The sequence below is a fragment of the Neovison vison genome, chromosome 2, assembly GCF_020171115.1.
Source record: "Neovison vison isolate M4711 chromosome 2, ASM_NN_V1, whole genome shotgun sequence".
In the NCBI taxonomy this organism is placed as follows: Eukaryota; Metazoa; Chordata; class Mammalia; order Carnivora; family Mustelidae; genus Neogale; species Neogale vison.
The window spans coordinates 216,446,415-216,459,171 of record NC_058092.1 but is presented as its reverse complement, the minus strand read 5'-3'; the positions used below and the strand labels follow the sequence as shown (position 1 = coordinate 216,459,171).

Sequence of the window (12,757 nt, the reverse complement as noted above, 5' to 3'; positions counted from 1 at the left end):
AGGCTTCTAGCAAAGAATACAAACCCTAGCAGTCAGATATCAGTGGAAATACCAAATGCATGTGGGCAGGACATCAACAGTGTCTGTTAAAATTAGATTAGACCAGTGACATGGCTGAGTTTTGCATCCCTATTGATGTGGGGTTGAAATAGTCCATAAACATGAGGTAACAGCTGACATCAGGAATACACGGAGAAAAAATATCAACATAGCAGTGGCATCTGTGCTTGTCTTATACCTGAAGAACCCAGGACCGCCATTATGGCAACTCATTCTGTAAACTTCTACGCAAAAAGCAGCCTCATACTCCTTGTTATCTGGCTCCAGCTCAGGACTTCTGTGGAGTCCCCATTTCCAGCATTTCCCTGGTCTGGAGCCAGTTTCCCCCACCTCTCCCTCTCCCACCACATTTGGCTTAGACAGAACGTCAATCTGCACTGCCACACATCTCTATTGCTCTTTTGAGTAGATGAAAATATATTGGGTAGAGTTTCTCTCCACCTACTACTTCCTCCCTTGATTAAAAAAGAAAATTAGAAAAGAAATGACAAAAAGAAAAATCTCCAACTGTTATTTGCGCCTTCCATTTCACTCTTAATCCTCAGCCCTCATTCTCCATCCCCGGCCAGAAATCAGGCACTTTTGGGAGTTTCCACAGCCACGTGCATGACAACAATACGCATGTGGGTACTTTTAAGTAAGAAGTCAATTTTCTAGAATTTAATTTTCTCCTCTCACATTAAACCTGCCATTCTTCACATAATCGGAGTGATGAATGCAGAGTCAGACTTCGTCTTCCTGACATTAATACCCATCAGGACTTCAAATGCAAACAATTGTGACATTCGACTTTATAAAAATTACCAAGTGCACCAACTCCGCTTAATTAAACCATTTAAAAGTTGCTTTTGTTACATTTAATGAATGATATATTATACTGCAATGAAACATGCAGCAATACAAATACTTCACAATGCTTCCAATTAAGACTCACTTCACTTATGCCAATTGACAACACAAGTGTTCCACACTTCATTCAGTTTGTGCATTTTAAATGAACTGGTTAGTGAGAAGGGTGCTTCTGTGCTAATGAGTTTTGTAATCAAGGCATCTATTTTAATTTCAAATTGGCTAGATTGGGGGAAATTGCTAGACTAAATGACTGGTACTAATTAGGATTATAAAAATATTCATCATGCCATGGAATTAACATGGGGGTCTGATTTTCTTACATTTGCATATTGCTTGAATTTTGGGGGAAAAAATCTTGACAAATTGTCTTCTCTTTAGTAAATTGAACAAACACTATATCTGTTTTAGCCCTTCTTTTCATTTAAAGCATAATACATATTCATGATTTGTAAATGAAGTTAAATGATTTCAACTTCTATCTTCATTACCATATTAAAGATGTTGTCTCCATAAACTTCCTTAAAAAACTTCAAATCATAGTATTACCTATTTAAATGGCAAACTCTTTGGTTTAATCTACATATTAACCCACATGTTGGAATAAAAAGAGAGTAAAAATGGACAAAACCTGAAAAAGAAACACAACTGCCTTGTTGTTTATTTTTTCTGCTGAAGGCAGAATTAATTAGTCCTATGGCCTAACATCAGTAAGCAGTTTGATGGCTTCCAGCCTCAAGGTCTCATCCTGCAAAGTGCCATCAGCTGAGGGATGTGACAGAAGAACCACTGGATTCCTCCGAAGGTCGAATCTTGTCATAGCTGATTTTGTTGTCTCATTATTACAGCGCTTTCTGGGGCTGGGGTTCAGTGTGAAGTGGCCCATATGTGTTTCTGCCCGGATGTGGTGGTGAATCTGTCTACCCACTAGGGAGGATGAGGTGTGGAGGTGAGTCGTAGTGGGGGATCTCAGCAAAGCCTAGGATAGAGAGCAGGCTAGGCCCCTCACTGGCTATGACCTTGGGCAAGTTAACATTGCTCTCAAGAGTCACACGCTCACCTGTAACTTGTAAATAATACTATCCACCCTGCAGACTCCTACAAGAATTCAATATAATAATGTACATAAAAGCACTTGTCACTGCCCCCTGCAGAGGAGTTATTTAAAGACACAGGCCTCCCTTTCTGAGAAGCACCTACGTGTCCGGCACTGAATAACATAACACTGGCGTGTCAAAATTACTCAGCACAGACCTAATTCACCATGTATGACTCCACCCCTTGCCTCCAGAGTATTTGTTTCCATTACAGCTGTCAAATCAAATAACCAAATACTAATTCAATTTTGGGGTATAGTCACAAAATTTATCTGAAAAACTACCAGAATGAGTCACTTCCTTAACATCTATCTATCTATAGTGGATGCTTCTAAATAATGAAACCTGTATCTATCGCGGAGTTGTAAATAACACAGATGGAGGTTCTATCCAACAAGAGTGCACTTTTTGTGAGGAGAGAAAACATAATTCCTAGAGCTTCATAGTTTAAAAGGGTCCACAGTGAAAAGTGAAGCTGAAGAAAAGAGAAATCTTAGACTCAGTGTATTGCGAGTTCAGGGAAACTTCCCTCTCTGCTCCACACCTCCCTTTGCCTCTTAAAAAGGTATTTAAATAACGATTTGAGACAGTTTTACCTAAAGTGATCTTATTCACACCTAAAATGTTTTTTAAGAGCACTACCCTATAACTAGGACTGAACGTAAGCTATTTAAAGTACATTATTTTTCAGAATTTTTTTCATTATAAAATTAATCTAATGAAATAATAGAAAATTAAGAAAACAAATGGTGTGGGAAAAAAAATAAACATAATTCCATCATCTGAAGAGAACGCAGGAAATACTTGGGAATAATCCAAATTCCATTCCTTTTAAAGTTTTTCTCCTTCCCTCCTTCTTTGCTTCCTTTCTTTCTTCTTCCCTTTCTCTTACTTTATTTTTTGCACATCTGTATTTAAATAGTACTACTTAGGAGCGCCTGGGTGGCTCAGTGGGTTAAGCCTCTGCCTTCCGCTCAGGTCATGATCTCGGGGTCCTGGGATCAAGCCCCACATCGGGCTCGCTGCACAGCAGGGAGTCTGCTTCCCCCCCCCCCGCCTGCCTCTCTGCCTATTTGTGATCTCTGTCTGTCAAAAAAATAAATAAAAAATCTTAAAAAAAAATAAATAGTACTACTTAACATATCTCAAGAACGAATTTATATGTATATATATATTATCCATGTAATATGAGATATATATGTATCAAATAGGAGCTAATGTGTATTCATGTTGCTACATGGTCATCATAACCACCATTTTGATGGCTGCATAGCATTCTGGTATGTATGGACTGTGATTTAAAGTCTCTTATTGTTAGGCATTCAGTAAGAATCATAGCTTTTTTTTTCCCCACTATGAATGACTGTGATAAACATCATCTTACCTAAAACTTTGTGGTATTTGGTATGATTTTCGTGGTACAGCCTCAGAACTGGAGTTAATGAATCACTGGATCAAAGTTATGAAATGTAGATCTCCTTTTTAAAAAAGATTTATTTATTTATTTGAGAAAGAGAGAGAACACGAGCATGTGCCAGGTGGGGGGACGGTCAGAGGGAGAAGGAGAGAGCATCTCCATCAGACTCCCAGTTGAATGAGGAACCTGATGAAGGGCTCGATGCTACAACACTGAGATCGTGACCTGAACCAAAATCAAGAGTTGGACACTTAACATGCTCAGCCACCCAGGCCCCTGTGTATATTTTGCCCCAGTCAGCATCATTTGTAATGTCATGCAGCTGATTTCTGGCTAAACTGGTGAAGGAAAAGACAAAGATGAATTCCTTAGAAGAAAGATTAGAAGACGGCAGGTGAGGGAAATTGACAGAGAAGGAGAATTTCAAAAATATTAACTTTAGAGAATTAGATTGAACCAAAGACAATAATTCAATGATGTTGAATAAGCCCAATTCATCCAGAGCATTCATAAGGAAACTTTCAAAAAAAAATGCTCCTTTGATATTAATATCACAGGTTTCGTTTCCAAAAACGTATTCCTTTCTGTGCCATAAGGAAAATATCATTTTGGCAAAGTTGAGGCAAAACCCATATTCTGACATAGTTTTGATGGTCATGCAAGTGACTCTACCTTCCTGGAAGAATCTCCGCAAGATGTATCAGGAGACATCCACAGGGGTACCCGGGGGGCTCAGGCAGTTACACATCTGACTCTTAATTTCAGCTGAGATTATGCTTTGTATTCAGAGGGGAGTATGCTTGGGATTCTCTGTCTCCTTCTTCCTCTGCTTCTCCCGTGCACATTCTCTCTCTCTCACTCAAGTAAATAAATAAATCTTTAAAAAAATGACCCTGACTGATAGCGGCCCCCCGAAAGTAGAGGATAATGACTGCACAGTGCACAAGAGGATTCTGGGAAGCCAGTCACATGCTCCTTTAATCTGGTTGCTAGTTTCATAGGATAGGAGAATTCAGTTTATGAAAATTCATCAAGGCCATGAAATGTGTACTTTCCTATATATATGTTATACCTTGTCTTCAAAGGTCTGGAGACTGACCCTGACTTAAATGATCAGGAGCCATCATACCAAGGTGAGTGGCCAAAATGGAGGCAGACTATGGAGGCAGTATAGAAGGTATAGTCGGGTCAGGCAGACATGTTCCTAAGTCTAGAGAGGCTTGTCCAATAAGGGACAAGCAGAAGTCCTGAGTCCAACAGAAAAACTGGAAACATAGGCTCAGAACTGTGGACAAGAGGCAGCAGTGTGGACACAAAAGATCAGGACATGTGTAAAGACACGGTCACTCCATACAGGAAATGGGTGTACGAAGGCAGAGAGGGCTGTGAAGCTGCTCCACATCCTTCCCACCTATAAGCTGCAGTCACCTCCTTCCCCAAAATACCATCTTGGTGGAACTTGTACCATGAGAGCCTAATTGCTTTGGGAAAGGTGTTGAGAAAAGGTCATGAATACCATAGCTAATACACATATATGCTGCATCATCATTAATTATTCTAGCAAATATTCTTTTCTCTGACAGAAATGTATCAGCTTACCAAAATGGACACCTAGAAGGTGGAGGTAGAGCGCTGAAACTCTGGGACATGATACAGAGAAGCAGGTTTGGGGAGACAAAGGCCATCAGATCCATAACTGTGTTGAAGGTTGTTCCTTTGAGCTAATGTTCTCATGAGCCAAGTTGCCACGGGGAGAGATTTTTACACACAACCCTCACTGAATGCAAGTTACTGTTGTACATTCCACTCGTTTTGAAATTCAGAACCCAGCTCAGACAGATTAATGGTCATATCTGAATAACCCAGAGGTCGCCCCACCTCCTTAATAAGAAATAGGGCTATTCTTGGCCTACTGGGTCTGTTCTTACCTCCATGAAAGTGGCCTCATGGAAACTGGTGTTTCTAGGGTGATGGAGACAGCCCACCCCCACTGTACCTACGAGATCTCTTCAAGAGCATGGTCAGCTTGCCACAGGTGGATTTTCTTTTCCTTCAATGATACACAAATGGCTTTATGGGCATGGAAGGGACCTAATGAAACTGCAATGTTTTTCTTTAAACAGAAGGTGCCCTTCAGTAGTACTCTCATTCTATGGAGGATACGCTTCAAAACCACGGTCATCCCTAGTTAATCCCCAGCAGCTTTATCCCCACCAGCTGGGGAGATATAAAGCGTGTCTCTGCCAATGGTTCCTGAGGAACGTTGTCATCACCTGCTAATCCTGGAGCTCTGAATACAATTACATTTCTAATCTGAGGGTTTATCAGAGAATACAAATGAAAGGAACAGCATCATTGGTATCCAGCATTCCCGAAGTACGGGTTTAAACTTCCTTTGGCATTTTCAGGCCCTACACACCCCAGATACTCTAATTCGCCAGTGCCCTGTTCATATAGGACCCCAAATGGGGTCCAGCCAGCAAAGCCTGCATGGAACCACCATCACCTCCTCAGCTGTGGACTCTGTTTGGCCAGTGACCCTGCCCAAAACTGCATCAGCTCCTTAACCTGCTTATCAGTCTGTCAGCTACTATTGAACTTGCTAGTAGCAAGTGATCAAAAACAAAGCAAAACGAACTGACAGAAAAACACACATAGTAGCCCACTCCGCCCAACTTCTACAAGAGCAACCCTTCTTTACATGTGCTAGTGTTTCAGGAAGTGGCTTTTACATTGAAAATATTGTTAATCCTAGACAAGTCTAGCCCAGAAGTCTCTGAAAAACAACAGTCTGGGGCGCCTGGGTGGCTTAGTGGGTTAAGCCGCTGCCTTCGGCTCAGGTCATGATCTCAGGGTCCTGGGATCGAGTCCCACATCGGGCTCTCTGCTCAGCAGGAGGCCTGCTTCCCTTCCTCTTTATCTGCCTGCTGCTCTGCCTACTTGTGATCTCTGTCTGTCAAATAAATAAATAAAATCTTTAAAAAAAAAAAAGAAAACAGTCTGAAATCCCATGGAGTTCCTCATCTCTGATCTCCAAAGCCAGTTGTATCTGTTAAAGTTTCATTTTGCCAAGAAGATAAATGATAATAGAGAGTTTTGTAACTCCACCTCTCCTGCAGAAAAATAGCTGTTTTCAACACTGTCTCCTGTGGAAGGCCCCTCCCTGGGCCAGGATGGATGTATCCATGAATACATGAGCATGTACCCACTTTAAAAAAAAAAAAGAAAAAAGAAGAGGAGGAGAAAAACAAAAAACTACACCAAGTCTCTTGTCAAAATGAAGAATGTTTAAAAATCCAGCTTCCTACAGCAATGAGAACAACATCTATCCATTTATAGTACTGTAACATCCTCAAAACCAATCTCAAAGTCTTAAAAAAAAAAAAAATCTCCGTTGGAATAATATTATTGAGCCCTCCAGCTAATCCAAAACATCACAGTGTAGTTTCAGTCATCATTGAGGCCATAGCCTGATGGAAACAAAAGAGAATCCTGCCTCTTAAATAACTGTAAATACACAGCCCTCCAAAGACGGTCTAGGGCTTTGACTCAGAGAGGAGAGGAGTAGCTTTTCTTTTATTATTCCAATTTGATCAACCATAACCTATTACTTTTACCAGTTGTTTTGCAGAGATTCTCATAAAGCATTTTCAAAGATTCATATAGCCAAGAAAGAATTTCTCGTCTTTAGTAAGTATTGAGCTCCTTTATACCAAAATGCAAAGTGCCAAGAGAATCTGTAGGATGGAAGAGGAGCCGGCACAGGAATTAGCAGGAACTGGGAAACTCCTGTGATAGCCAGAATGAAGGACTTGGTCAAAATCCCAAGTCAAGTTGAACAGGAAACTGAACTTTGCTAGGGATGCCTGGGTGGCTCAGTTGGTTAAGCATCTGCTTTCACCTAAGGTCATGATCCCAGGGTCCTGGGATCTAGGCCCACATAGGGTTCCCTGCTCAGCGTGGAGCCTATTTCTACCTTTCCGTCTGCCTGCCACTCACCATGCTTGTGCTCTCTCGCTCTCTCTCTCTCTCTCTCTCTGTGTCAAATAAATAAATAAGACCTTTAAAAAAAAGAATAACTTTGTTATATTATGACACATCAAAAGTGGAGAGCCATGGGCCTCCAAAGGGTCATGTGCAAGGTACATTCGTCTCTACCTCACCCCCCCCCCGCCCTTTGCAGCTCTGGAGGCTGGAGGCTTGGGTGATCTCCCCAAGCCTGACCTTGACCAGTACAAGGTAGCCATGTTTCCTAGTGGACTCACAGCCTGCCATCCAGCTTCTCAACTAACACAATGTTATATGCATATCTCAATTTCTAGCTATAATTTTTTTCTATGCAGAAGGTATTTCCTTAATTCTCCAGCAGTGCCTTTCCCCAGTGAGATCTCCTGGCAAGTCTCCTTCAGCTTTGAGGTAGCAATCTGGAAGGTAAAGCAAGTGGATATTGTCCCTTTAAAATATCATTCAATTAGGTCTTTTGTAATACATACAACATAATGAGATAGCCTTACCGATTCTAAAGAAATTGCTAGTGCATTTCATCAAAGGCACAATAATGGAAACATCGATTCACTCCTCACCACAAACATCTCCCTTTGATGCTGCAGTTACCTTCCTACTAACACTTTTCATTTTCTAGAAGAAACCAGCTGCCTCAATGCATGCACATCAGAGAAGGTTCCAGTCTCAAATAAGACATTAGTGTATCAATCTCGACTCTTCATCCGCTGCTGCATAACATCCCTCTCCTTGACTCTAAACCAATAAATTATTCCAAAATAAAGAAAAACTCTTCTAAGCCCTGGACGATGGAGGCTAGGTGTTTTATGCCAACTCTGCAAATGTTGCAAGGGGCATCGTCTGCCTCCTCACACCATTTATTTAAAAGAATGGCAGGGCACCAGCTAGAAACTTTATGGGCCTGAAGAACATTCAGCCACTTTATGCAAAAGATGTCAACAAGAAAGAGTACCTAAGGAATAATACATCCAGAAATGTGCAATGTGATTAGGAAAATCCATCAACACCCACTGCCACATTTCCAAATATTTTTACTATGTAAAAAAGAAGCCACCAAGCCCGAAAGTATTTTGAAGGCGTTATGCTTACTTCATGCTACTTCATGAGCAATGCCCCAGATGTTCTCAGTGCTATGGAGATGGGGGAAAGGGATAGTCCTTCTAGATACACCCTTGCACTTGGTTTATCAACCTCTTGGCATGAGATGTCTAATCTAGCTTGTCTCTGTAATAATAAAAACATATTTTAGGACTTCTGAGTGTCATCTCCATAAATTACCATCCAGCCTTTAACAAGAGCTCCCCATTTTTTTTTCAATACAGCTTCAAAATTCATAGCAATACAAAAACATCCAAACTCACAGACTACCTGACATTTGGCTAAATCTTTCATACACTATCCACTTGATGCCATGAAAGAAACGTATTTGCAATGGCTGTGCTTTGCAAATGTCATGTGGCTGTCCTCAGGGAATTGCATTAAGCATCCGGCACCCACCATGAAGCTCCATTAATGAGAGATATAAAGGTTATGGTGAAATTATTGTTTAAAGGTGCTGACATCTCTCTCTCTCTCTCTGTCTCTGTCTCTCTGTCTCTCTGTCTCTCTCTCTCTCACACACACACACACACACACACACACATACACACTTGCAATCACATATTCAAATACATACTGAAGAGCCACTGTCTCAGGATTTAAGAGAGAAGAAGCAAAGCTATTTCAGTTAAGGTTAATCTGTGGATATCCCTACACAAGGCAGTGCTTAGAATTATCTATTTTCTTCCCCTGATTGATTTCTGAACATGATTACGTAATAGTTTGTACGAAGGTTCTCTACTAAGGAAATACAAAGAAGGATAATCTAAAGTCCCTTTTCTTAAGTACAAGTTGACTGGGTTCGTGACCACAGCACTTCTGCACTCCTCCACCAATGCGTTCACCTCACAAATCCAGTACCAGGCACTGTGCTAGTACCGGTGCTACATCAGAGCAAAACCAGACCTGGTCCTGCCCTCCTGGAGCTTGTAGTCTGGGGAGAAGCACAGATAATTCAAAGATCACGTAAGTCAACATCAAATCCCATGCATGACACACCCTCTGAAGGGGAAGTGGATGGCACTACACCATCCAGCACTGAACTTTGTCAGGGACTGTAGGGAAGACATCCTGAGGAAGTGATATTAGATCTGAGATCTGACAGCAATGAAGGTGCCTTCAGGGAAGAAGATTCCAGGCCCAGGAAATGGAGCCAGGGAGGCAACTGGTGAGAACTAAAAGAAGGCCATTCAAAGGAAAGTGGTAAAAGTGAGTCAAATCAGAAGGAGGGACCAGATAACAAGGTCCTAGAAGATTCTACAGAGGACTGCAGTCTTTTTTTCTGTGAGCAAGGAAAAAATGCGGAGATCCGAAGATCTACATTTGGGAAATAGATCATCCGGGTTATAGTTCCAACACACTGGAAGAGACTCCAGTTATTACTCAAATGACAGATATGACCTATGTTTGAGTGGTGGTGGAAACCGAAGTCCACAGAATCAAGAGATGGAGACAGAATGATAGGTTACGATGCTAGGTTAAGAACAAGGAAGTGTTAGGGATTCCTCCTTGGTCTTGGACTTTTACAACCAAATGGATACCAGGGAACACTGGAAGAGAACCAGCTCTGTTGAAGGGAGGGCAGAAGTCCGTTTTAGGAAAACCTTGAATTAAGAGCCTTCGGAGACATACAAGAGGCAAGGTCAAGTACGCAGCTGGATAAATGGATCTTGGGCTCAAAGAGGAAGACTTATTGGATCATTATATCTTAAAGGTACTGGTAGAAAACAACAAAACGGACATGTTTGAGACTCCTTCCTTTGCTAAACTACGAACAATGGTATATTCAAATTTTACTCAATGCAATATGTGGGAATACTCCCTAGACTTGGAATCTGACAACATTCATTCCAGCTCTGGCTCTTCCAACTACTGGCTGGGCAGGCTTGAACAGACACCTTAGCCCTTCTACACCTGCATTTACTAAAATCACTATAAAACTGCTATGAATACACATTTCCTACTTGCTTCACAGGGTTGTTCAGGTCAAATGACTAAAATTATAGAGGAAACCATCTTAAGCCTATGAAATGATAAACAGCACCGCCAATAAGTGACATATACCTGCCTGCATATTTTGATACTACACAGCAGGAAGGAAAATTCATTGCCATGGACCAAAGGAGCCTGGCGGGAATGATGAAACATCACTGAATACCCTCCAAAATTAGGACTAGGTAAACAAGAGCTTTTCACCAGGTGGTACCGGGTGACAAGATGTGAATAAAAACAGTGTATGCTCACCTTCTGATCCAGACTGTAGGCCAGCACCCAGTCCTCCTGCTTGGGATGGAAGAGGAGACTCTGGATGTAGAAAGTGAGCCGGTATTTCTGGTAGGTGGCCCCCTCATCTGAGCTGATTAATATGCTGCTCTCCATTTCAGGATCACTAAGAAGCATGATCTAATGAAAGGAGAGGGGAGAAAATACAGATGGAGTTAGCATGAGAGAATAAATACAAGAAATTGAAGCATAAATATAAAGTCATCTGTACTTGTATATCACAGAACAGAAAGGGGTATGTGGGTCTCTATTTGAAATATTGGCATTTTTTCCCTGATTTAGTCCTTCGTTGCTGAATGGAGCTGGAATATTGTGCATGTTAGGTCTGCATACAAATGAGGCTTCATGTTGTGATGTCCATCTTACAGGTACTTTCATTGTTGATGTCCATCTTTTAAGTACTGGGAGCATATTCTTAGGGCCCTCTGTCCCCTGACCTTGAGACCATCACACAGCCCCTTCCCTTGCCCCCTCCCTCAGTTCTCCAAGGCACTCTTCATCACACTATTATTCTTACTGCCCTTTAGTCTTGAAAAGGATCCCCATCTTATCCCACTGTTTGTTTTGTTCTTTCTGAATGAATTGTTTGAGAGATTTAATTGACTTAAGTGGTTTCAATGATCCCTTTGTTCTACATACTTTCCAAAGCCCATATCCTCAAAGGCCCCTGGGGCAAAGACTGCCGCTCCAAAAAGTGCATCATTCCCAAGCCAAATGGACAGAATGGTGTAGCACAAAGGCTTTGGCATACAAGGAAGGAGATTCAAACTCAACGCTTCTCTGTTCATCATGAGTCACCTTGGAAACCTACTTAACTCTAGAGGCCTCAGTTTCCACAGCAACAATTGAGTATCTTGATATCTGAAAATGGCTTTGAGTACTTGGCATAACAGAGTCTTACAAGTGATCGCTATAATTATCATTGACCTTTCAGTATTTACCTAAAAGCTCCCTCCCATCAGTGCAGATTGGCTTCTACTTATAGTACCTCAATGATATTGGTCTCACTAAACATGCGACTGACTTTCCAGTATTTCATCCAACAGAACTTAGACACTTAGACCTTTCCCACAGTTGAAATCCTGACAGTCTTTAATACCAATGGCAATTCCATCCTTCTTGCAGCATTTTCTTCCAGGGGCTTCCATAACATCATCCTCATCTTGTCTTCCTTTAGATTTGTTTTGATCCTTCTTGGATCTCCTTATAATATTGCTAACCCATCAGTTTAGACCCTCTTTTCTTTTATCCAATGCACTGTTCCTCAGTGACTTCTTCCAAGCTTTTCTTTCTTTATTTATTTTTTAATTACCATCTTTCTGGGGATGACTCAAAAACTCAATCTGGATCTCAGGTCTCCTCTACGTCTCAGACCCAGCTTCCTGGCAGATTCTTCTATTTGGAAGTCCACAAACACCTCAAATTCACCATGTCCCACAATGGACCTGATCCCACTCCAACCCTCTCCCACCACATCCTGCCTGGTTCAGCTCATGTTTCTAAAAATGAGTCAACATAAAACCAAAAACCCGAGATTCATCCTTGACTCTACTTTCCCATTCACCTCTGAAAATGACTTAGTCTTTGAACCCCAAGTATTTTACCTATTAATTAGCTCTAAAATCAGATCCATTCTCTTCCTGCCATTGTCAATTCCATAGTCCAAAATGTGATAATCTCTACAGTGGGTTGCTGTAAAACATCCCTAGTCAGTCTCAGTGCTGTCCCTTCCTACCCCTCAATCAACTTGATCACACTGTGGCCAAAATAGCTATCCTATAAAACAAATCTTATTCCAACATCCCCTACATAAAAGGACTAGATGGCTTATCATTGATCTTCCTATATTCTAAAATCCCTAAAACAGTCTAACAGACTCTACCCCTACTTTTGTCCTGGCTTCATCTGCATCACTGCCCTTTTGACCTTT

General features: G+C 41.3%; 1 protein-coding gene across 4 annotated transcripts in view; it reads right to left on the bottom strand.

Annotated features, from left to right (window-relative positions):
- The window catches only part of SORCS3 (sortilin related VPS10 domain containing receptor 3), a 583,502-nt gene that overhangs the window by 270,249 nt on the left and 300,496 nt on the right, over window positions 1-12,757 (bottom strand). For all 4 annotated transcript variants that reach the window (XM_044240465.1, XM_044240466.1, XM_044240467.1 and 1 more), the window contains exon 4: window positions 10,789-10,947. In XM_044240465.1, coding sequence (XP_044096400.1) covers window positions 10,789-10,947 — 159 coding nt within the window. The remainder of the gene's footprint in view (window positions 1-10,788; window positions 10,948-12,757) is intronic.